The sequence below is a fragment of the Ischnura elegans genome, chromosome 5, assembly GCF_921293095.1.
Source record: "Ischnura elegans chromosome 5, ioIscEleg1.1, whole genome shotgun sequence".
In the NCBI taxonomy this organism is placed as follows: Eukaryota; Metazoa; Arthropoda; class Insecta; order Odonata; family Coenagrionidae; genus Ischnura; species Ischnura elegans.
This window is the reverse complement of record NC_060250.1, coordinates 93,041,695-93,068,619: the sequence shown is the minus strand read 5'-3', so window position 1 is coordinate 93,068,619 and position 26,925 is coordinate 93,041,695. Positions and strand designations below refer to the sequence as shown.

At 40.1% G+C, this 26,925-nt stretch overlaps 2 protein-coding genes across 2 annotated transcripts in view; both read right to left on the bottom strand.

Moving 5' to 3' along the window:
- Nucleotides 1-3,012, bottom strand: part of LOC124159850 (peptidoglycan-recognition protein 1-like) — a 38,157-nt gene extending 35,145 nt beyond the window's left edge. The window contains exon 1 of the mRNA XM_046535751.1: nucleotides 2,842-3,012. Coding sequence (XP_046391707.1) covers nucleotides 2,842-2,956 — 115 coding nt within the window. The 5' untranslated portion in view covers nucleotides 2,957-3,012. The remainder of the gene's footprint in view (nucleotides 1-2,841) is intronic.
- A 5,922-nt stretch (nucleotides 3,013-8,934) lies between these two features.
- LOC124159267 (peptidoglycan-recognition protein 2-like) lies at nucleotides 8,935-25,281 on the bottom strand. The gene is made up of 4 exons (XM_046534965.1): nucleotides 25,163-25,281; nucleotides 20,364-20,583; nucleotides 17,832-17,950; nucleotides 8,935-9,680 (listed from the first exon to the last, which is right to left on the bottom strand). Exons 1-4 carry the CDS (start codon nucleotides 25,215-25,217, stop codon nucleotides 9,496-9,498), a joined length of 579 nt encoding a protein of 192 aa, XP_046390921.1. The 5' UTR covers nucleotides 25,218-25,281; the 3' UTR covers nucleotides 8,935-9,495.
- Between the last annotated feature and the right edge of the window lie 1,644 nt (nucleotides 25,282-26,925).

Here is a 26,925-nt window from a genome sequence, read left to right as displayed (position 1 = left end):
TATCACCTGCTCGTCGCTAAAATTAATTTTCTTTGGCATTGAAATTTATGGGCAAAATCATACTTCAAGATATATTTCGTAGCGAATTGTTGTCGATCGAGCAACTGGTTGTTTTTATCAAATGTGTCGCATTAAAGGGCCGCATGTACACTCCGCTTGAGCCTTGGCACACCGGGGAATAGGCATGGTAATAGGACTATTCAAGTAATAAATCGGAGAATCGTCGTACAGACAAATGAGCGCCGCAATTGATTCCCGCTCTGACGCCATTTGGATCACTGGACTGGAATTCACGTCCTTCTGCGCCGAACGGGATCAGGAGAATATGACATGGTCAGCGAGTCGAGAGAGATAGCCAGTTGAGCACTCTATTCGGCTTGCTGAATCTAGTCATTCATTTTGTCGCGTAAAGGAGTCATATTGCGGAAGACAGTGGGGTAGCCTGGAATTTCGTTCGCGGGGGTCCAAAACCAGGGGGAATGTTTTTAAAAACTGGGTAGTAAGTAGAGGTTTTAAACTAATTTAAACACTTTCCACCGTCGAAAAAACTTCATTTTTCAAAGAAATTTTTTGTAAATTCACGATTTTTCCATGTTTTGTTTTCTTTTACGAAGCAAAGTATTTGTGTTTTTTTGTTTTGGGGGGAGGGAGAGGAACCCCTTTTGGTACGCCACTGGCTCAAGATCGTTGAGAGAAAAATTTCTCGGAGGTTCATTTGGAAGAGACACATTGAAGACATACCTCACAAATATTTCGTAGGTGGGTTCAAATATGCAGGGGGAAAACTAAAGACAATATTTACCAAATATTTCGAAATACTCTAACGCCTTTCCCCCCCCCCTCCTTATTACGTACGCTAGACGGATTTAAGGGGTTGTCACAGGGGTCTCATCATTCCCCCCCCCCCAAATTTTATCAAAAACTTTTCATTTATATTAATTTAATAGTTGTTGTACCTACCCTTGAATGTCTAAAATTCTTCAAATGAAACTTAAGCCCCCAAAATGCGTAAAAAATTGATATTTAAAAATATTTTACACGGGAGATCGCCCCTCTCTCCCGGGGGTTATTCCTTAATCCCTGGAGTCATAGGCGAATCAAGGGGGGGGGGACACGGGGGCACGTGCCCCCCCCAGACCCTAAAAAATTATGCAAGATTTTTATTACGGTCCCGTTATCATTGCGTTCGTTTTGTGTTACGGGGTATCCTTGCCCCCCCCCCCCCCCCAGAAAGAAATCCTGAAATCGCCCCTGCCTGGATCCCTCTTGAATCTAGACGGGTGAATTTCGCCTTCCTCTAATGGTTACGCCATTGGCAAAAGTGCTAATTTGTTTTTTTCTAGTCATATAATAGAAAGTGTGAAAGGCACGTCGAGGCTTCTTTCATAGAGGAGGAATAGCGATTATTTTTCTATTTATTTTTTGTATAAAGGTATTAAAAGTAATTAAGCGAGTATTATTTTCTGATTCGGTATTAGGGTGAAATTTTGACGAAGTTTATTTTCAGTAGCCGGTACTTTTGAGTAGCTGATTACTTGATTCCCATCACTTAATAATTATCACGCAGGATGACTCTGAGAAGTTAATTTTTTACGTATTTCTGCTGATAAATACTAGTACTTTTGTACTCTCCGTTTTAGTGTACTGAAGTATATTACAGCTGCGCAGGGGCGCTGCTAGGAATTAAGGCTAGGGGGGGTGGGGTTTCAGGCGAAACTAATACTGGGGGGCCTGGTGGCATGGCATACCCGCCAGTGTAAGCGGGAGATGTGGAGGCCCTCCGCCAGAAAACAAATTAAGATAAATGGTTTAAAATGGTTAGCTTTACGGCCTTCCGAGGGATACTTTATTAATCTTCACACTATTATATAAGTAATATTACTCCAATTAAGTAAAATAGATTCACCTTTAAAATTTCTGTGAACTCTGGGGCGGGGGGGTTTATCCCCCAAACCCCCTCCCTCGCTCCTGCGAGTGACATGATTACTGTAATGCGCTTAACATCATTAGAAGCGCCATGCATCTGCGCCGGAGTCTCAGTTTCTGTTCGCAATGAAATTTTACGATATCAGTATAGATAAAATTATTATCGCCGCTGATTATTCTTTTTGTTTCCACTTCTTCTTCTCTTGCCTTACCGTTTCTCATAATCGGGATCCCATGAAACAAAAAGAGGCCCATCCGAATCGCCGCAGCTGGCGAAATATCTTCCCTCTCCACTGGCAGTCTCCTACGCAATGCCCCTCCCATCAGTGGGAGGAGCCAGCGCTGTCCTAAAGCTCCGCCTCCTGCCCGGCCGTAGTAAAACGAGAGTTGTCGTACCCTCTCACCCTTCGTATCTCTCTCGCCTGCTAGAACGCCGCTCCGCCACTGCAGCTTCGTTGCGTGAACACCTCCTGCCGTTTGTTGCCCTCCTGGTATCTCTGCGCGCCGCCAGGGCTCTCTCCGGTCGCGCCTCGCGGTATTCCGCCGCTCTGCGAGATGCCGCAGTACGCTCTGACCCCGCTCGCTAGCTTCAGCAACTTGTTCGCTTCGTGTGCAATACCTTCTCACCCGAGGCGAGGGCCCGATTCCTCTCGGCTCTACCCGCCTATTATCCGAGTCCTTCGCCGTAGCTCCATTGTCTCCGCGGAGCGCCTCGGAAGCGCTCCGACCGGCGCAAAATTTCGCCTCGCTCCGTCGCCGTGGGATTTCCGCGGAGCGTCAACCGTCGCGGCGTGGTAAGAGGGCGCAAGCCGCTCCAGCACGTATCGTTGTCGAAAGATCATCCGTGGCTCGCTGGGAAGGCTCGTTGCAGGCCGCTGGAGAACGGGGAAAGAAGGGAATAGTACCACCACCTACCTTCGCATGCTAGCTCGCTCCGATGGCACACCAAATTCTCGCGTTCGGGCGTCTCGTCGAGTAAGAGAGAGGTAAAATACCTCCGCAAGCTTCGCCTTCTTATTCTTCCCATCATGAGGTCCTCGCCTGCCGTCCGAAACGAGAATAGGCGATCATAGAGAGACAGTACAACTCTTTTCTAAGGTCCTTTAGTGAGTGGAGGTATTCTCGCGGTGGTTACTGGGGGTGGCTACGAGAAATTCGAGAAGGACATGTCCCCATCCCCCCCTCCTGCGAGTGTTATTCGGGAAGGGGCGAGTTCGGCTCAGTCCTTCTTCAGTACTTCGCCCCACCCTTTTCCCATCAATCAAGTCGACGTCCACGTGGATAGGGGGGGCAGGAGACGCGGTTGTTGAGGGGGGGTGGGTGTAAACCCTTCACGTCCGTCCCCGACGCCCTGTCCATCACTGTCTGTCAGACAAGACTCCAACGTAACACCCGTCAGTCATTTCTCTGAAAATTATGTCTCTTTTGAACCAGAGCCGCATGTCAGGGCAGGAGGTACTCCCGCGGTGTTTCGAAGCGGAGGTTCTGGGCTCGGCCGCTAGCCAGCCCAAGGCGAGAGGCGGAGGAGAGAGGAAAAAAAACTCCCCCTTCCCCCGGCACCACCACAACCATACTCCGCCCCTTCCCCTCCTCTGGTTAAAGGGGAAACCACGCCCATCGTAGGGGAGGGAAACACCTTCCCCTCTTCTCCCTTCCCCTCGCATTCCCCCTGCGGGCATAAGGGGAAGCATTTTAGAGGCAGGGGAACCCCCTATATGTACCTCCGAGTGGAGGCTGTTATTGGTGCTATATGGGAGTAAAATCCCTCCTGATCCACCGCGATGGATGTTGGGGTGCTGCTTAGGAGCGTTCGTGTGCGTTAGAGGTCGCAGTTCCGTATTTTGTGCGTGACGTTAGTAATCTTGAAGCGAAAAAAAATAGTTATATGTATTCCATGATACAAGCGTTGGTGGTGGAGGGCTACTTTTATGCATCATTCTTAACGATTATTATCTTTCATGGGGAGCGCCCTTCCCAACCCAATCAATCCCGAAAAAAAGAAGAATATAAATGTACCATAATCAGAATAGTGTCGATGCCAAGGCTACAATTTTTATTGAGTATGATCCCGAAAATTTACAGCAATACTCTCGTTGAACAGAAAGAAAACAGTGGAATTCGACTTGATTAATACAGCTTGTGTATTATCCCTAACATACTTTGTATTGTGTATTACCTCCTCACAGTCAAAATACTGAGTCGAATAATTTTTTTCCTTAAAACGTGTTATTTAGCGTAGCTTTGTGTATACTGTTGCGAAAGGTATGTACCTAATCTTGTGATATGGATTAACCTCCAAATACTAAAATAAAGCTTTGGGTATTTGTTAGTGGCTTCTAATTTTAGAGATGAGATGTAAAATCAGTAATATCAATTTGGCGAAGATGAGCGCTATTCTGGAAATCCTCTAAAAAGTCGGAGTTATGACATTTTTTGTGTGGTTACCATGCTACATGACCAAATGGGTTTGGGAATTCATATGGTTGGTCGGATTGAAGTGGACTTCAGTGTGGCTGGCGAAATCTTTGTGAAACTCCTTGTTGATAAAAAAAAGTCAGGACATAATAGAATATATAATTAAGAAATCACAGAAAAAGATTTCTTAATGTCTCGTTGAAGTAACTAACTTAAAGCGACACCTATTGCAGCACAGTCGAAACCGTGGTCGTTATCATCATAATAAGTCCGTGAAAATTTACTTAGTTGTTCAATTTTAATTTTCATGCAATGGACTGATGGTATCATACCGGTAAAGATTAGGATTGTGATTAAAGTTGTGGATTTGCGTAAGTTTTTGGTTGAACATGAAAATTTTTAGATAATAATTGCCATTTCATTCAAATTTTCAGGGATATGAGTGAGTATCCGTATAAGAAAGGATGATTAAGATCACATTTAATGACTGTGTGAGTCGTAAAGAATTCCTGAGTAGAGAATAAGAAATAAGGTCGCAGGAATAGAAGGCTCAACAACTTTGCTATTTCCACATAGTAATTTATTAACCCCGACCATGGTTTCGTTATAGAGTAACATTATCACATTATTATTAACCTTAATGGTTTCGTTACAGAGTAACTTTATCACATTATTATTAACCTTGATAATGTTACTTTGTAACGAAACCATGGTCGGTGTTAAGAAATTACTATGTAGAAATAGCAAAGTTGATGATCCTTCTATTCCTGCGATTATGGATTTCCACCAAGTTACGCCCGCTACGATTAATTATAAAGAAATAAGGTGTCTTCTGATAACCTTATGGAGAAGAAGGAACAAATTTATCGGCCTTAATATGAGATATGTCGAAGGACTTGTGGAAGGGACGGACGGTGAAGGTAAGCCTCTTATGAGGTACATGGCGCAGAGGTTGTGTGGCCGTGAAAATATTGATGGAATGGGGAACTGAGTGGAAAGAGTTACGTCCAGCCGATGTTTTTTGACCCGCAGAAGTTATTAAATAGCGTTTTCATTGGTTCTTCTTGGATTATCTGATCTTGTAGTCGCGAAACTATTCGTTGGGAAGGTATGGTAATCAGAAATAGAGCAGTTTCCTTGGTTGCACATCAACCTACTCCAAAAATCATTACGTTCTATTTATGCGGTAATATTCTAAACAAGAAGCGTGACTTTTCGATCAACATCGTGGATTTAACCTGGTTGGATTGCCAATAGTATGAATGCACATTTTTCGTAATTATCTGAAGACACTGCGTAAGATCACATGCCAGCTCAAACAAAATTGAAAATCTCTCTTTCTTTTGGAAAGTAATATTCTTGGCCTCCAACTTCTACCTACTTGTATTCAACTTAGTGTATTAACTAAGGCTCATTATTTTTTTACTGTAATCTGTTGCGGAATTAGGGGAAAAGTTCCTCAAGGCTTTATTAGAATGCGACTGGCAAGGTAGAATAGATAGAAGACAGAGAGCATTGGCAGATTGTTTTGGCAGCATACCATACAGTTGCTAGCGACTCGCGAATCCAGTCGTGTCTATTGTGTTATAACTCCGACAAGAAGGAATATTATGAAAACAAAATATAGGCATATTAGTGTAGGTAGATTAACCCCTCTTAAGACAAACACTTCACTGCGTGGATGAAACTGTTATTTTCGATCTGATTTTCCCGCTAGTGAACATGTATTTTTTAGGAGAGAGGTTGCAGCCGAAGAAAAAAAAATCAGTTTACGAGCTGTATGTCGTTAATTCATACACGGTATGAAAATAAATCAGTTTTAATGGAAGTCTTAGCCAGATACATTTCTCGGGGGACCACATATTCAGGGAATACACTCCATCTCCGAATCAGTGGCGGATTTTTAAGGGGAGTCACAGGGGTCATGACTCCCTCAAATGTTATAAAAAATAAATTTTGAAGTGAAAACTTCTTATGCCGCGTTGAGCACTTTTGAAGATGGGTAAAAGACATTGGAATCGCGACACCGTCACCGCTACTACTTACATATACGTAGAGAGCACTTTTGTAGATGGGTAAATCCCACGACTGCCATGTTTTTTTTATTGGTTCAATAGTTTGTATCCTTGTTAAGAAGTAAAGGAAGTTTATGCAAATACATGGCTACAAGTAACAAACGTGAGAGAAGTTTGAGGTTTGTTTATCGTATAGCGTTGCTCACCCTACTGTAAAAAAACAAGCTCAAAAATTAAATAAAATTTGTCCCAACTCGTTAGGCAATAGTGGGCACGGATTTGCATCATAACTCCTCCCCCCAAATTTGATGCAGAATCCGCCCTTTTCCAAATAATTTCGGGGTGGTATATATTTTAGTAATAGTACAGTTCAAGCATTCGTAGAACCCCTCTTCTTCCCCGTTCGATATCATCGTAGTCAGTGACGTCATGGCAAAATTATCAGTGCCGGAGCACTTTCCTTTCCTTTATTTTTAGAAGTGAAATATTACTCTATGTGTTTTTTTTTATAACGGGTCTACATTTTATTACAATATTGCCTTGGTTAAGAAATTTTTAGGCAAAAAAAATTGATAAAGGAGTCATATATGGGAGTTATGTCTTTTGTTAACCATGACACCACTGACCTTGGTGAGTGAGGCGTAAAATTTCACATTGCGCTGTTGCTCATATATTTTTTTTATTTCTTTGTTAACGGCTTTCGGGAGCAGCTGCGTGTTGCGCTTTGTCGTGCGGGCTTTCGCGTCCATTACAGGCCGCATCATCAGGCGATGAAGGCGACTTTATTTATTTATCTTCAACGCCCCGAAAACAGCGCTCTTACGGCCTTTTCGTCGGGGGGCTCTGACAAACAAAAACGTAGAACGATTACGAGCAACCATGCCCAGAATAGGACCAACCTATTCAGGCGGAACTCAAACCCACGACCTTCGGTTTGGACTGCCGTGACATGCGGACTTAACCCCGCCAACACCGAGGCTGGCAATATTTCAACGAAATGAGCTACAATAAGTAATATTTCAACGAAACTTGGTTTAATGTGTTGCGTTAAAGTTGCCAATAAATCATTTTAATGTGCACAGTCAGTCTCCATTTCGGAAGGTTGCGCGCGTTACTTGCATAGGAAGATGGATGTGGCTTCCCGCTTTGTCTCCATTGAATTCCCGCCGCGAATCCGTCAACCACTGAACGAAGAGAAATGGACGGCGAAGATTCCACAGGCCCGAACGGAAATGGGGCCGTCCGGGCGAATCGCGTTCGCCGCGTCCGAGGACGGCATAAGGCTTTAGGAGTGTGCTCGTACGGAAAGCTATCGTCGATGCGGCAGAGAACGCAGGAGAGAGTGATCGGGTAGCTGGTTCCTAACTCCGCCGCACCGAGTCGTACCCGTCGGTCTCTTTCTGGAAATCAGCTAGGGCTCTCGCCGAAAGTGGCGGTCTCATGCGGAGAATATGATAAACGATTGGAGAGACGCCATTCAAGTGTTCAAAACTGTGGCGGGTAGAGTTGAGACCGAAAGTCACCCATCTTTTGGGGACTACGGGCAGCATTTTCAAAGTTTCATGACCACATTTGTACTCAAATACCAATATTTCAACAATACCTTATGAATACATTATTAATTTCAATAAATCCTCGCTCTCCAAGAACATTTTTGAAGCGGATTGCCGACCCTTAGTTTACCCAGTTTGTTGATTTTATGAAACTTGTAATTGCTTCCTTTTGTGGGGAAACTTTTGTCGCATAAACTCGCTATTTTGTGATGAATATTTTAGTGAATTTATTCATTTAAAATAGATCGTGCTTTTATTCCAAGCATCTCCCCCCAATAAATTAACATCAGCCTTGTGTGAAACTTCACTGTTCGCCGATAAGTATGGATTGTGGAACAGCTAATAACTCAAGGTGAAGTGCTACCATGCAGATCAAAGTATGGAATGTAGCGCATAACCGATTTTAAAAAGTGTCCTGTCAAATTTTCAACGATACGGACTACGATTCTTGATCCTGAAATGATACAAATGTATGAAGTTATCTTCATTACGATCGTATAAAATTATATCTACGCTTTGACTGGGCATTTGGTTTATTTTTAGTGTAAATTGGTGTCGATATTCTTCTACTACAGTGCCCACTGCAAAGAACGCTGTCGTCATAGTCAGACCCATCAGACATACCACGTGATCTCGGATTCATTCTTGATCTCATGAGAAGAAACTGATGAGTACCATTGTATATTTTTACTTTGAGTTTTTTCGTCAAATTATATTGGTGTAGCGTAGAAAGAAATGTGGATTTTGTCAGTGACATAAACAGTCACTGATATATTGACGAACTTGATCCTGTAGGCGGTGGCAATAACGCCATGAAGGAGAAGAGAGTTAACGGAGAAGAGATAAAATAACTCCTAGAGCCACTTTCAAACCACGGCGCTTTGCCCGCAGGCTATTACCTGCTCCAACTCATTGTTATTGTAGCATTGGGAGTTGTTGTACCTTGTCACCCTAAAAATAATGCCGTTTACATAAAACCCAATTAGGGAGACAATGAAGTATGTAGCAGCTGAAGGACACACGAATTTCTTTAAAAAATATTTTATTATCTAAATTATTTCAAGGTTTTGATTGCTGAGCAAACTTGCTCTCTGCAATGGATACAGTCTCATGTTCCCAATGGTAAGACGCAATACACCAACGCCAGGGCGTTTCATGAATTGAATTTGAATCAAGTGCTGCTTCCAATTTTCGGGTGTCGTTCGGATAGAGACAATGACACATGTATTCTCCAGCCCAATGTGAGATGTCTTCAATCGGGAGAAGCCCTTAGTTTCTCTCCTTATATTCTTTTATTTGCTCGACCACTTAATTATGTAATTGTAATAATTTAGGAGTTTTGATCAATAAAATAAAATTTTTTCCCAGCTATGCCGAAGTTCGGCCACCGTTGTAATCCAGGATCAATCGTTTTTATTGAAAAAAATCAGAAAGAAGGCACGTGAACGTTCGTAAGCAACGTATTCGATTCATAATAGTCATTAAGATTTCATTTTCTCGACCAAAACTCCTGAAATACAATCGCATTTATTATCTCCCGATCGAGTGTAGGGAGCTTCTCCGGTTGTATCCCTCGCCTTTGCCTTTCAAGGGTTCGCTGCCCAGTGTGGCATCTTCTTGATCTCTTCGAAGAAGGCCGTTCCAGGGCTGGCGGTGCTGGAAACCTGTCGATGTGCCAGCAGCTTGTAGTCACGTGTCAGTTCGCCCAACCGCACAGCGCACTCCAAAAGGCTCCTCAGAGCCGTCAGCATGTTTGCGTCAGGGACTTTCTCTGTGAACGAAGAAAATGGGTATGATCAGCTATTCGGTGTACGCTAATTGTTAAACGCGGCCGCGAAGACGAAAGGTCTCGCGACTGGATCGCGAAAATCACGTTTTTGCTATTCGATATCCGCCCGGCAAAATTTGAAAAGTTTATTTGAAAAGTTATTTAATTTTTCAAAAATATAATGAAACTATCAATATGCATTGTCAGATTTTGGTGCATGGGCATTTTAACAACTTTATTACACTGCTATTGAATACCAAATTATTTTCAATTTGTTACATTGCAAACAAATTATTTGTATTAGTCATGTATAGGTAAGTGTATTGATTATTAAAAGCGTTCGGGCTACGTCATCGCTTCAATTTTCGTTGGTGCCACCCGAAAATTGACGCGACGGCATAGCCCAAATTAAAGCTTTTAACTAACATGACGAGTACCTGCGAAAGTTTTACGAAGAATGTAAGTGTATTGTTGTTTACCAATGTAAGTGTTATTAACAAGTTTTTCATAAATAAAACTTCTTACTAGCATACACGCGGTCTGTAATATCAACTACCGCATCTCAAAAAATAGCTTACGAAGTTATCATATTCTAGTGGTGGGGGAGTAAACTGATCTTTGACCCCCCCCCCCCCCCCCCCGACATAAATACTAGTTCCGGCCCTGGGTATGATATACCGAGAGATAATCTTGAATCTTTGGAATCGCTAACTTTCAGTCGTCGGAAATGTTCATCAATCGATCGTTACTATTGTAGGTCGATTTTATTCGTTACTTTTTGTGTATCACGACTTCCCTGAAAGAGGGATCGCAGTTTACTCAACATATTTACGGGGAAATTACGGTGGCATCTTTAATGTCACAGAATACGTATCCATTTAACGTGGAATCCATTTCAACCATCAAACCACTAATAAAGTAGAAAATACGTCTCTAAAAGTAGAACACGAAGATGAAGTAAATTCATCATAATGATTATAACATTTTCTATAATGGTAGGTATCTGTTTTCGCTCCGAAATCAACACTGTTTAACTTTTGATTCGTTCAGCGATTGAATGAAATCTTCAACACAGGTAATTTGCGGTTCATTCTAGTTTATTTCTGCAGGAAATAAATTTAAATAATTTGAACTCACGAGTGCTAAATACCTGTTCTCCTGTACATTTGAGACTTATCAATACCAGCGCTTTCGCGTGAATAGCTGTGCGGACAGCAAAAGTCGATCTTGAGTTTATGTAATGGAATGGAAAAATTACCCAGTGACCCAACGTTAGGTTATCGCTGCCCCACGTTCCCCTTTGCCTCGCTGATAAGAAAGCTTCTTTCATTTTATAACCCAAAGTTATTCCATTCTGATCCACCTACTTATTTCCGCATCTCGAGAAGATTTTAAAAAAGGCATAAATATTTCGTCTTTGTAGCGAATGTAAGCAGTATCCAAACCAATGGAATCCAAATTGGTAGTCTACCCCAGTGATTCCCAACCCTTTATGTCTAGCGACCCACCTTTTAATTTTTTTCCATTTTCGCGACCCACCCCTACCCCACCCATGATTACACACACACATACAAATACGTATGTGTGCGTTGCCAGAACGTGCACAAGCGCTGTTACGCTATTGTTTTCGTTTCAATGTAATAGGCAAGCATTGCACCAAGATTTTTTATGTTAAAAAAATAATAAAAATGACACATACATAAAATTAAAATTATCTGGTGAATCAGTTAAATTTGGTACATTTTCAAGAGCCACGCCGCGACCCACTAGTGGGTCGCGACCCACTGGTTGGGAAACGCTGGTCTACCCGATTAAAGCGGGAATTTAAACTGTTAAGAATCATGTTAATCAAGTTTCCACAGAAGTTAGAGGGTGAATTAAGTAGTAGAAATATCTATTTTTTTTAAATGAAATGGTCCCAGCTAGTAAGTATCTACCCCCTCTATATGCGTTATATTCACATGCGTTTAAACACGATCGTATCCGTATTCCGCATGTTTTAAGACTGTCAAAAAGGATCCATTATGGTCCACTAATCCGAACGTCTGTGTTCCGCAAATGGCCAGTTGCTGGTTGTTCATTTTGTAAAATATACTATCGGGAAGTGCGCAGACTAAAAATGGGCTACTTTTCCCTCGCGATACCTCATTTAGAGTTTGCCCGGCCGGTATTTGGGATCCTCATGAAATAGGCTAAAGCAATGAGCTGGAGCGCGTGCAGTCGATTATTTTAAAATATAAATATTTGTTATATTCCACACTTTATTTCAAATGGTACGACCCGGGTTTCTGCATATCACGCTATCATCAGGAATATGTATATATACGTATGGAGACCGCCAAGCTAGCTCTCCCTTGCTGTTACCAGTTTGTGCAACAAACATTTTTGCGATCAAATAAATTATTTTTATATTCTTATTGCTGCGTCCGTTTCCCTCGAATTTTTTTCTCAAATAGTTGAACTACTCCATCTGCTCCATTGTATATTCATATGCTTTTATGGTAAGTCGCACGTTCCTTGATCGCGTTGCTCAACAAAAGCGCTAAACTTAGGCCATCTTGTGATTAACTTTCATGCTATATCCCTCGCTCCGCTATTCTTACGAATACAATATTACCGAGCTTGGTACTTCTCGCCGACCCGCTACGCAAATGTTAAATTGTTCCTCCAACTCTAGATATTGGTCTTTCAATTTTCAGTAAGCCTGACGATGAAGTGTGAAAGTTTAAAAATTAACATCGATAAAACCACTTATCATATGCCTCCGAAAAAAATCAACTGCTAGTGATAAAGTTTTTTAAATAGTCTATAGGGCTCCAGACTAGCGTACCAATCAATTTGCTTTATTTTATCTCTAGGAAAAGCGTGAGTTTCATCACATTTGAAGAGGGTTCAACGGAACTAGGGTCCCCTTTCTAAGAGTAAGGAAAAATCAGCGTTTTCAAGCAAACTTGACTTGGAGGAATATCTTGGCTTTCGATGATTGACCAATAAATGCAACTTAAGAGTATAATGGCGATATTTCGTGGAATTGTATGACAGCTTACATAATCACTTAAAATGTTTGTATGGTTCACAGGTTTTTTTCTTTACCATCCAAAGTATCGACTTTAATGTCAGACGTTTGCTTTGTTCCAAATCCTCTCAATTTTCTTAAAGATACAGTTTCTTTTTCCTCACAAATCCGAGCAACTTTCCCTTATTTCTCTGGCCTCAACAAACCCCTTGCAACATCAACATTAATCATTAAATAGAGTCAGGAGCCCATACTTGGGACGGATTTTAAGTTCTATTACAAATAAAAATACCGTGGGATATAACCACAAAATTTTAAATGTTAGCCAAAACTCTGAGGAGCCCGTGGACTATTAAAATAAGGAGTTGTTTACCCATGCCATTCTTTTTTATTTCATTTTTATTTGATCCCAAATTAGGGATACCTGCTCCTTATTTGTATACAGTGGCAGAAGCGGATCCAGGACTTTTTGACAGATCTTCTCATATTTGATATTAAAAACAAAATAAAACAATTATTGTAGAAAATGTTCTATTTATTGCGATGTGAACGTTATTTTTATTAAATTAAATGATTGATGCTCCGTAATACTCAAAATAAAACGAATTTAATGATAACCGTATTAAAAATCTTGTCTATTTTTTAATAGTCTGGGAAGGCACGTGCCCCCTAAATCCACCTATGCCCAGTGGCATATCCACGGGGGGGGAGATTCGGATTACAACTCCCCCTTGAGTCTTTAAAAGTGTAACATGGCAAGTGAATAAGTAATATAGCCTCAATAAATTAAATGATAAAGTATACACCCAGCAAGGGCCCCGTAACCCCCGGTAAACCCCCCTTCCCACCCATTTCAAAATCATGGCTGCACTACTGCCTGGGACACTTGTTTTCTAATGCCTTTACCGTGTCAAAATTAAAACACCCTAATTTGGGAAACTGTGGTATGTTTTTTTATTTACATTCAACTTTAATTAGTCAGGGGGGAATAAAAATTTGAATAAGAAAATTTACTTTTCGTTTATTTCACATGCAAACTGTAAAATTTACGAAAAATTGATCTAACATTAAGAAACATTGTTTTCATGAGGGTAGTCAACCTGAAAAAGTAAAATGTCCCCTTTTTCCCCAAGTTAGGTCCGTGTCTCAAGTATGGGCTACTGATTGTACCAAATGTTACACGACAAATCATTTCATTTTCAAGGAAAAGATAAAGTTTGCTGAGCCGATAATACTCTGTGGGCCATATGAAACGTGTTTCTCTGACTTTGTTAACATATTTATTTATATTTTATTATAAATTTATATAATTACCAATAAATTCAGTAGTGACTCATGCCTTAGATATAAAATTGCCTCGCTTATGTCATTCGGGACTTTAGCCTAATCAACTTCGGATAAGGTCATCGTCCACTCTTGAAAACAACCTCAGTCCCATTTCGGGTGATTCTATCGATCAAGGACTTTGGCCAATGTCGAATGTCGTCACTTTTTCCATCATGTGACTTGTTTCCGGATTTCGTTTTGCGATACGCCTGGACTCATGAAGTATAAGTGGTGAACATGTTGGTGTAAGTTTTTGGGGTTGGTAAAATCACTTATTACTAGTCTCCGGAATATCTATTAAAGTAATAAAGTTGATTTTTATTATCTATACGACGTTAAGGATGAGTGGTAAATGTATTTCCACCTAGAAGTTAATAAAAAGTTTCACATTGGCGGGATGAAAAAGTTAGTCTATGAAACTGCCATCGCAATTCCCTAAAGCAACGAAAGATTTGCAAAAGGTGAAAGATTTGTAAGAGGAAAACAAAAAGATAGATATGCCTATTGTTTTTCTAATATTGATGCATTACAGGGTTCTTATGTAGGTATAAAACTTAACTTTGTAACTTATATTCATCCCTCATTTCTGTCCGTCAAGACCAACGACGATGGAGCATTAATCTCCTCCGACGCTATGATTTATTGAATATTTCTATCACTACGTTTACCAACCGAGCTCAGCACCATTATAAAATATAAAACATATTTTTTATAACAATGAATCATTTTAGCAATTTCGACAGAGATATTTACATTTTTATGACAAAGGGCTTAAACTAGACTTCATGGAAAATATTGACATTGTCAATAGCCCGGATACTAATAATATGGTATATTTCTCTTGGACATTGTCCATTAAGAACATATATTGGGTTTATACCATATAAAAGAGCTCATAATATCAGCCCCTAATGAATCAAATGTATGAGCAGAGATTAACTGCCATTGTAAGGGAATTTCCTCAGTAAATTTCTATCTAAATTAAGTATAGTGGGACTAGCCACGGTGATAACTTTTCGGAGTCACCCGCTATGCACAAATTTTAAATGTCTATTTAATACATTCTATCCAAATATCTAAAGAGAAGATCATGTGTTCTTCGTTGGATCGTAGGATAAGAACGACCTAAAATGTCAACGGTGGTCATTTATGTGATTCTATTGTTGCAAATCATTCCAATAAAAAGTAGTAAGTTTCGAATAGTCGAAGAACAAATACGGTGGTTTTCAATTTTTTTTAATTGCCTAAATAGAAAGATTATTATTTTCCTGGAGTATTTCTTTAACGATTTTAGATTTTTAAATTACAATATCTATTTTTCGCGATTTAATGAAAAGTGAAAATTTTCAAGCGCGCGAAAACGCGACGGCAGAGCATGAATGCTGGGAAAAGCCCGTGTGACGTCTGGCTGCTGCTGTGTGAGGCTACCTGGGTGCGAGGCTATGAACGCCGCTAGGATACAGGCTGCTTGCTGCCGAGCATGGAGGTAGCGTAGAGAAACCTGCTAGCAGGTAGCGCTTGGCTTAAGTAAGGATTATTAATACCCTATCAAACGAAGGAAACTTTCCGACCATAGGCAATTTTAAAAGGTGATTATTAAGAGATGTTTTTTCCCTGAGCTCTGTGCCTCATGCATGCATTCGTAATCTCAGACGATGTAAAACTCCTATCTACTCGTATAGCATCTAGGTCACTGTGACGTCACGTGGAGTGGCATCGCATGGGCGCCAATCTGGCCTTTTTCGAATGAGGTTAAAATTGATCATTAGCATTCGAATACACTAATTGTGGGTAACGAATCGCAATCAATGCCTTTCGTTTTCTTTGATGAAGGAAACTACCCTATTGTGGAGCAAAATTGCGTGCAGTGGAAAATTCTGCGCAAAAAATAGTGCCAAATTGTTCGTAGGATGATAAAGAAGATACGCTAATCACAACTGAGCTGGATCAGCTCGATGTGTTTACCCATCGAGTTTATTATGTGTTTACCAATCAGGCGGTTGGCTCGAGCTGAGATTCCAGACTGATTTCGAAAGTGAGCTGACTCCTCTCGCCCTCTCAATCAGACTGGTCGCGTCAGATGGCTCCGATAACCAACCCGGACCATGCCAGCAAATCCGATCTCAGCTTCGCTGATAAACGTAGTGAGAGCTTACTAGTTTTCCCATAAGTTGAATTTGTATATTGAATGTTGTAACTTAACCGATTATTGTGCTGATGCTAAGTCAATAAAATCAGATGTATTTATGAGTTCATACGTTTGTATTGCTGTTAATTATATGTACATATGTATTTTTTGTTCTACTATGTCATTTATTTAGTCGCATTCTGTGAAATCGATGTATAATGTAAATCTACTTATTCTTGTAATATGCCTGACTCTATTATATTTATAATCATATATGTTCCTAAGGGGCACACTTGTCCCGGAATAATAAATTTCATTTTCTTTCTATTCTATTATAATTTTCCTTAAAAAATTTCTTTTGATGGCTCAGCATGCGCCCGACGTTTCCTTAGGTGGGCTTGATTAAAAATTTTGTTACGAAAATGATACCTCTTTGGCAAAAATATCCTATGCAAGGTTAAGTCGGTCTTAAGTGATTACTTTTACTGTAAGTTCAGTCCAGCTAGTGATCTAAAATCTACATCTAAATAGCTCCCTACAAAAAAAAACTTCTAGGGTGTTTGGCAAGGCGTGATCAATCATCAGAATACTAGAGGATCCCAATATGTACACCGCACGGTCAGAAAAATATTAGGAATACCAACAAATAATACGTTTGCAAAAGCAAAACTTGCCAGCGGTTAGTAATTTCTATACCAAATTCATGGAATGTTGGGACATTGAAAAAATAATAACATGCAATGAGTCGTCCTATCCGGTGGCGCCATTAATTTTGTTATCGAGACACCGTAGCTATCCCTGATAGCAGGTGATATATTTTCTAGAAATGCTTTTGCTTCATGAGATCTTTAATTTATCCATTATGCCTTTTCGTTGAGTCTGCATGCCTTCTTGATGAGTTCCTTATCAGTGACGTCATGGCAAAATTAGTTGTGCCGGAACGCACTTTCCTTAACTTTCTTTAAAAGTGAAATATTACTCTGCGTGTTTCTCATTACAAGTCATTATTTACATTTTATTACTATTTTTTTTGTTTTGGCTACGAATGTGTAAATTACATATTACAATTATTTCGAGGCAACAAAATTGATGAAAGTGTTGTCAGAGTGTTATGTCTTTTGTTAACCAGTGCCGGAACGGCGCGGGCGTTCCTGCACCATGGCACCTCTGTTCCTTATACTAAATAACATATCATTTCTAAATTCATGATTTCGGAGATTAATAAAGCATCACACGATCCTTTTTCCTGAATCACACGATCCTTTTTTCGGCCCTAGGAGTGGTACTCGCTTATGCGATAGGTTTTTAGAGACCAAAAAGTGATAGCTGGACCCATCATTGTCTGAATCACTCGGTCGTTCCCACCATCCTTTTTTCCATCTCTTTCTCTGTCCCTTTCCGTACTTACAACTGTCATTCAATTAAAAGCCAAGCGTGGCGTTACAATCGCTGTTAGCGGCCAAGCGTTCTGATTGGCTGATGGATGGTCAAGTGATGAAAAAAGGGACAGCCCGAATTATGGAAAAAGGGATAGGATTCCTATCCCTGGAGCCATCGCGGAAAATGATTGTGTGAAACGGTCATTTTTCCGCCATCATTGGAGCGATCACTCGAGCTATCGCTCTGAAGGAACGGAAAAAAATGATCGTCATATTCAGGCTTAAGACAAATGACTGCAGCTTACCTTCGAAGTTTCCGATGAACGCGATGCCCAAAGAGTTGCTGTTGTATCCACGGGTGTGGCTGCCCACTTTGTGCCAGCCAACCCCCTCGTAAATATTACCGTCTCCACCGATGAGGAACCTGCGGTGATTAGAAAATGGGAAAAATTAGAAAAAAATATGGAATGTAAATCACTATCTATAATTAACTAGATGAGCTCATGGGGTCACCAATTAATTTTACACTTTATATTTTTGCTTTACATCGAAACAAAATTATTTTTGTATTTCCATCATCTTCCATCGTACATAGAACATTGTGGTAAAGATAACTTTATTTCATCCATCACTAGATTTTAATTAAACTTGATGTGGCTATTCTTAATGACACTAAGTTGTACGCGCATCAAAAAGAGGAAGTACGATTTTGGTAATAGTCATGGTACAAGGCACACTCAATTTTCACTGAATAAAATTTAGTTATGGAGGCGGAAGTTTGATCGGCTATGTGGGTTATAGTAAAAATCAATACAGGAACATTAATTCTGTCGTTTTTTTCCTTGTTTAATTTCGCATTTATTATTTTTAATTTCATTTTTAGAAACACTTCTCATTATGACTATAACGAAAAATGTTCAATGACTTCGATAAATCACCACCATCAAACTATTTTACCGACTAAGGTGAGTTCACACAAGGCGTTTTGCGAATCAACCTGGTCTTTCTACTTCTCCCACACTCCATTTCCATCATCAGTTCATAATAAGTTCCCTTACATCATATCCAACGCTACTCTCTTCCTTCCCCGCTAACCAAACATAAATTGCTCTGACAAGCTTTTAGCATTCAATCAGCATCCATCTTAGTACTCGCTCCATCAGAACCCTCTGTCTCCTCAGTATTTCCTCTTCAATATGCCTCTCCTCGCCCACCTTGACAAGTACAACTCCCCAGGCCCTCTGCAGAGGGGTTCAAACCCCTCAGGCGAACCCCCTTCAGGTGACCCTCCAATAGCCATTCCCCCCTCCAGATCCACTCCCGTAAAAGTTTTTTGGTGATACCGCGTTCAGAATACGATTGTTTCAGCGATGGTTTGAACTATCGTGCATTCACACTACGATGTTTAAAACCTGTGCTGCCCACTACTGTGCTGAACTCTAAAGTGAACGAGAAACTGACGGTTAGCAAAGCTGTTCATTTATGGAGGGTTAAGATATTACAGTGTTCAACGTTTATTTAACGTGTAATTTTTCTTACGCCCATATTCTTCCTTGCTTGGACAAATCCATGAAAAAATAGAGCGATGGGAGCTTAACAAAATTTTCGTCCTTCTCTTGTCGCTACCTCTTCCGGTTTCGCAGCGCCTGACCATCGTGAAGTGGCAACGCTAGGCACTACGTGAACTATTGTCCAGACATGCATTCACACTACTAGTTCTGCCAACTATCGTTAGGACGATCGCTGGAACATTCGTAATCTGAGCGGGGTATAACAGCCTTGACACTTACTCATCTTTTTCCTCTTCGGCTAAATTACCCAATCCATATCTTCCCACGTATGGAACGCCTCGAGTCTTTTTTTTTTACACGGTAACTTAATTGCGCAATCTGACGTACGTGCGAAGGCGCAATCAAAAATGCGTCGTTTAAAGGGGTGAATTTGCTAGAGCTCATGCGAGAATGCGTGGATGCGAGACTGTTCCCTGTTCTAATTTCGTCCATGCATTCGCGCAATTCCACGCCATTTTAGAAATAAATGCAGCTCTAACCTGCGCAATTCCGTGCCCCGTGTAAAACGGCCCCTAGAGTCCGTCAACTGTTAAAAATGGGGGCTCCAATGGCCGTAACATATGGCTCCGCTAGTCAAACCAAAATTTCTTTACCAGAATACCCTCCTGTGGTAGTTTACGGGAATATTACTTCCTCACCAGTGCCTACCACAGCTACACACAACCGCAGGAGGTTCTGGGTTCGAGTCCCAGTCAGGCCGCATTTCTACCTTCTGATTTTCTGGCTTTTTCCATCTATCATAGCACCGTTGTTATCCTCCTTTTTTCTATTACATGTGCCTACCCCTTTCTTTCCTTGCCTCTGAATTTATTTGTACGTTTGCGCTTAAGGCGTCGCGGTCGTGTGAAACGTATTGACGAAAACGAGGGTTTAGGTGTAGGCAGTGGCGCAGCGAGGGGGGGGGGGTTTGAGAAATAACCCCCCCCCCTCCCCCAGAGCTCAGAGAAATTTTTTAATTAAATCTATTTTACTTTATTGCTTGCAGAATAGAGTGAGGATTAACAAAATATCCCTCAGAAGGCTGTAAAACTCAACATTCTGAACCATTTATCTTAATTTTTTTCTGGCGGAGGGCCCCCGCACCTCCCGCTTACCCTGGCGGGTATACCACACTCCAGACCCTCTAGTATTAGTTGCGCCTGAAACCCCACCTAGCTTTACTTACTCGCTGCGCCCCTGGGTTTAGGAGGGGACTTTCTACTCCCAACCTCGCCCGAATAAAGACATTTATCTATATATTCATATGTATTTGCGTATTGGACTCACGAGTATGCGATATCGTTGAAGTTTCGCTCGTTCATGTGGAAGGCCTGTGTGGATCGCACCCTGGCGGCACACTGCTCGTTGGTGGTGCACTCTGGCGTGGCCGTGTGGATGATGATGGCGTCTGGCACCGGGAACGTCATGTAGTTGAGGGCCTTGGGCGGCAATGCGCCCCAACTTGACCTGTCCACCACCGTTGGACACGCCGGGGCCGGTGTTTGACCTGCAACACAAAGAGGTGAAAATTCAACGAAGAGAGAAAGAAATAATTCGACCACTCTTATCTGCAAGTTAATATCTCATAAAATCATTCGATCCTAGCGTTTCTTGAATTACTTGTCCAAAAAGTCATACGTGTAATTTTTTAGCCGTATAATAGATGGAATAGTATTTGGAGGAGGCGACCGACAGCTGAGGTCATATGTGTCATGAGGGAAGGGTATGGAAGGAAGGATGGAGTGAAACCCGGCGTCGGCATTAGCCTGCTCTTAACGAAAGGCGCCAAGGGGACCACGGTTTGACGTCCCATCCGACGGACGAAATTTTGCGCTTTATTTGTCTTCCACACAACATTCAAACAAGGATCAGGTAGTCTCTGAAAATCTCAACCACCACCGGAATTTGAACCCGAGCCCACTGGGTGGAAAACCAACACTGTAACCAAACATATGATGAAGTTTCTGAAATTTCGTCCATAAAATCGTACGTCAGAATATCAGTACAAAAAGATCTATCTCGAAAAATCAGTCCAGTTAGCCGTAATATCACCAATTACTTTATTTTCGTATTAAAATAAATACATGAAATTTTTCACGGTCATAAAATTTATTACGACCTTGGTTTCAATATCACTGAATCATCTTCAAGGTCTAGGATTCAATTGTGTAGAAACATTAAAAACTAGGTCGGAATAAATTTTATGATCGTGGAAAATTGCACCTATTTATTTCAATGTGGAAATATTCCACTCCATCACGCTTGCATCTTCGGATTTCATTATTTTATTTTCGTTTAAAGATCTCGGTCTATTATTTTTTAAATTATATATATTTTATGAAAAATCAACATTTTCTGATTTTATGAACACATTTTCGTCGAGATGTAAAGCAAACATTCCAATATCAATTGTAATCTTCTTATCCTATTTCTCAAACCCTAAAATGATGGACGTTCGAAGTTCCTCTTTCCAAAGTGATTCTCTTTATTTGTAATTTCTCTATCCTGCCATGATCTCAACTTGGCATTCCTATATCAACCATCCTTTGCAAAATTGTGTCACCTTAGTTTTAAGATCAATACCGCAAATATTGCTCATTCATTTTAAAAGCCATTACATCATATCAAAGCTCTTTTATTTAAGCGTTGATTGAATGGCATGCTAACTGTTTTGATGCAAATAATATTATAAATGTGCTCTTTTAAACGGGAATTCAGAGAATTTTTTTTAATGCATCAACGTTTTTGTAAAAAAAAATGGATCGAGTTATTAAAATTTCTGTTACAAATTTTGTAGATAAAGTCTTTCAAAATCATTTAAATTAAAAAATATATGAGGTTTCACGTCATTGCTCTATTTAATCATAGTCATAATTACAAACCAAAATCCTAGTTAATTTTTGGTCTGGGCATCCGACTAAATCGCCGTTTTGTTCGTCTTCTTGCTCTAGAATAAATTATTGTGAAAACAATAATAATTTATACTGGGGAGCTATTGTTAAGTCGATATCGTTTGATATTTATTTCAGGCTACGACGACTTTCAGTCGCCGGGAGCTATCCGAAAACTGATTATGACTGAGAGTGTTCGGCTCATATGTGCTTGTTTATACTCGATTATTATTATTTTGAAAACGTTTTCCGATTACAATAGGTTTGCATGGAGTATTGAGGAAGTATTCTGGCAGTCTCCCCTCCCTTCATGGACTTCCCTCTTCGATTCCCGTTATGTTCGATGAAAAGTAAAATTAATTTGACCTATTGATAAGAGATTTATCTATTGGAAAGTTTCCCTGACGAAATCATGGGTCATTTGTCAGAAGATAAGTGGGAAGTGGGATGCCTCTAAGTGATCCCCTTCTTCGAATAAAATTATTTAATTTTTTTTCAAAAATAAGCATGCTCTTACAGAGTACGTCTCGCGGCCAAAGCGTGTGTTCGGTAATCTCCGGACCAGGCTGATATTGCGTAACGGATTCAGATTCAACGATTTTTTTATCTGTGGAATTTTCACACTAGTTGTGCATTGCAGGTGACTCCGTAAAGTTTCCACCGTGGATAGTCCAGTTATACTTAAATTAATTACTAAGGTATATCGTTCAAAAATATACCATGGAATCTAGATAATTCGAACTTTTTAAATTCGAAATATTCTTTAAATCGAATATTTTTCTTGGTCCCTAACATTTTGTATTCAAACATTGTTAAAAAAACCGTGGATAATTCGAATTTTATTTTGGATGATACGAATTTTTAGTGTGTCAAATTAAGGTATAAATATTCTATTATTCAATAAAGTACGTATTCAATGTTTTTGATCTCTTTGGTTATTATGATTCTATTGCCGTGTATTATGCTATGACATCTTGTCTAAACGTTTGTACAATTACGAGTTAAGTGGTTAGTGCACAGCTGTTCAGATGTTGCTGAGGACATTTTTAGGTTAGAATAAAAATGTTGCTATAATTTATTTCGTAGTTTGCTGAAATAAATGTTCCTAAGTTTTCCTGGATATCAGACAATTACTTATACCACTTATTTTTTATCAGAGCGCGACCCGGGTTTCAATGAATTATCATCATCTTCAGGCGCAAATTATGGTTTGTTTATCTTATTATTGTTACCTAGTTACTTGATGAATTTTAAATTGGACGCCAGAATAGGGGAAAAGGATGGGTAGACATATTCATTTATAAGAGTACTGCCCTGACTTTCGATAATTTTTAAAATTTCTAACTGCTCCCTAGAGTCCAGTTCACGGCGGTTATTGCAAAATTTTAAAATCGCTCCCATGGCAGCTGCATATTAAGGGCCCCCGCGCACTGGTAACTTTTACAAAGCAACTATTTAGTTTCTTTGTGGATGTTCAAATGAAACACACGAAATTGACTGTGGCCCCGCGCACGGGCAACTTTTTAGTTGCCGCAACTGTCGTGTTTTCCATAGGGACTTCCTCAAAGCAACTAAATAGTTGCTTTGTAAAAGTTGCCAGTGCGCGGGGGCCCTAAGTGTTTAGCAAAATTACTTTTTTCATTTTTGATATATTTATAAGCAATAAAAATGTTCTTTCTTCCTGATTTCAAAACTTCTTCCTGTCCCAAGTGAATTTTTAAAAACTGTCCCAAGTGAATTTTTAAAATAAATATTCCTGTTCTTAAGTTACTTTAATATTGCAAATTAAAGACAGATCAACGTGATGGAGAAAAAAATGACGCTTTTATCCGTGAAGTTATTTTCATTATATATAGCCCACTGAATGAGGAGCTAATGTGGGGAAAAATTATGGAAAAAATAGATGATATTTCTTTTTGTTGCAAAAAAATTGAGGTGAAAACTTCCTCTTAGTTCGCGAAAGTTAAAGCGCTGCTGAATTTTAAAATAAAAAGGAGGACGAGGAACCGGTTCCAATGCATCATTACCATCGGAGAGAGGAACTAGCAGAAATTCACCACAGACCTCTGAATCCGGTTCTACGGATGATGAGACACAAGATGGGTTGGTGGCATTGAGAATTCCACCTTAAATCATCGCGAAATTATGAATCGCTTGCCTCACAGAGTGAAAATAAAGGTGACCTTCACCTCGAGGAAGAATCTCACGAGAGCTTTGAAGGCCTCTGCTTTGCGAGGAACCGTTGATATCGCTCGAACGATTTTGAAGGCAATCACTCAGTGAAGTTCTACAGCCTGAGAAAGTGAATCTTACTAGAGAATACTGTTATCCATTGTGGTTGTAGGTAACTCGTGCGTTTGTGAAGAAAAAATTGAGTTTTCACGGAAAAAACTATCCAGCCCTGATTTCACGATATATTTACAAGTATCTAGATGTATGAACGCGAAAGTGCGCATAGTGACCACCCAACTTGCACGAGTGCGTAGAAATCTGTTCTACTTTTATTCATTCATTCAAAAATTTTGGCCCACCAATATCTGTCACGTATTCACAAATTAACGTTTACGTTTTATCGCGTCGCATAACTAGGCGTTAAAACTCGTTCGTATTACCGCTTGCAATTCATTTATTCATTACTTTATATACTGTGGTAGGTAAAACGGCCACGTACTTAAAAATTGCCCATTGATCAATAAAATCTTCTCACACGCATTTTTCGTTCACTACCCTTATTTAAAAAAAAAGCTCTCTTACAGTTCTCATTGTTTACCATACAATCCGTAATAGCTGAAATTATTCAGAATCCAACGATATTGAAATCAGAAGCCATTTCCTTGAAGGCTCCTTAATTGCAATGAAGAAAACTTTTTTACTCCCCTTATTTTATTGCAGTACTGGTATCGGCTGTCAAGTGATCTTCATTCATAATGTAGCTTAACAATTAAGGAAACCGGAGGTACATTTGTTGAATACCTTTTGCGGAGGTCACAAAGTTCACTTCGTTTCAACAACTTAAAATTTAGTCATGAATATCTATAGTCTTTTACTGAGATCACTAGAAAGATAACATTATCCTACCCATGATTCTTTCATTAATTCGCCGCGCAATTTAAGGTTATGAAAATGCACTCGAAAGGTAACAGCCTTCAAGGTTAATACCCTCTTTGGCTCCCAAGTAAAGCAATGGGTACTCACCATACACTACTGCGATGAGTGTCGCGAGTATCGCGCAGCTCTTGAGGTCGGCCATGGTCCAACGAACCGTCTCCTGCGGCAGAGGAAGGAAAACTAAATGCGCGTCTCGGTGCTCGCGGAGCCTCTCGGCCTTCAAAACTTCTGTTTTTATTTCGTGTTTACTCAACGGTCCGCTGCGGCGCGAGGATCGCGTGAGGTTGTATGCGTCACCGAATTTACCCCGTTTTCCCCATGAAAAGTGGGAGTCACCTGGACAATCCAGTTCTCAACATGATGTCACCTTGACGACGGAAAGATAGGGGAGCAAAAACTAAAACGCTATGCATCTACGTGTATAATTTATTCCCTTTGATAAGGTCATGGTGCCAAGTTCAATGACCTTGTTGACCTCGTCTGTTGTACTCGGCCATATGATGCTACTATTGATATCGCTGTTGCAGTAACAATCTTTTTCCTAGGTCTATCCGGCCTGTGATTATCTGAATACAAGTTTCAAAGTAGTTTCTGAACTAATCGCAGCAAAGTTTCCGGGTTGTATTCCGCGCCGATTCATCTGTATTACGACAGTTTCGCCTTATAGTCTCACCAACAATAGAGAGCTTCGCTTATCCGATATCGCCGAGCACGTATGGCCACGGGCGTACCCAGCGGGAGGGGAGGAGGGGGCAGCTGCCCCTCCCCCCTCCCCCCCCCCCGGGAAACAAAAGTAAATTTAGTTAATAACCAAAGTTTTGATCAAATTTTCTTTGAATCCAAGGAATGTGATATTGAAAGTGATAATGATAGTGATGATATTTGAATAAATTTTTTGTGTGGTGATAAAAAGTGATTTTTAAAACATGTAATTAAAACATTTTTTCTAGCAAATAATTGTAAAAACTAATAAATCGTGGATATAATTATCTTGAAATTTTGTTTCCATAACCTTTTCTGTGTCGCAACTTGAACGACCACGGCTTGCCACCGTCTACCGCCACCTGAGTACGCCCTTGCGCATGGGTAAGGCCGTCGCACAATGTGGACTTCTAAATGCTAGACTCATCACTAGAGAGAAGCTTTACTAACCCTGAATCAAACGAGAGTCTATTGCAATATCCTAAGCATCCACTTTCAAGAGGGAGCATAGCTAATTGCTCTCCAACGCATGGAAGGGACTCTTCCACAAGCCGACTAATTAGGAGGCACCTGCCCAAAAGCAAGGACTATGTAAGACGGGCAAAAAATAATAAATTACTCGTCTATGAGTCTATCCTATTTATAAACCTCCTTCAATGATAGGTCTTTCAAATGTATCTAGTATACCTAACTTGAATTTCACCGTTGTGATGCTGTGTACTTAAAAAAATAATAATATTAAAAAGAGAAAAAATAAATAAAAAGAAGAAAAAGAAAAGAAATATTACAAAAAATAATAAAAATAAAAAAATTATAATTAAATAAAAGTTTTTAAAATATGTCATGAACTTAAAAAAAAATATATTTTGGCTTCTATTGTAAAATCTCAAGTCAAATTAGTTTGTAAGTTTCTTTTTCACACAAACCACACCACAGATGACAACAGAACATATGCGCACACCACCGTTTATTCTTTGTAATTCTGACCGGTTGAGGTGAGGTTGACTCACCGGTTCAGCGTTAATTGTACGCGGCTTCGGCACTGCTAATGAGTGAAGAAAAAATAATATTAGTTCATTGTGTCATATACGTAATGACATTCAGTTTTACACTTTAGATTATTTCTTATGATGTGTATCAGGCCCGTG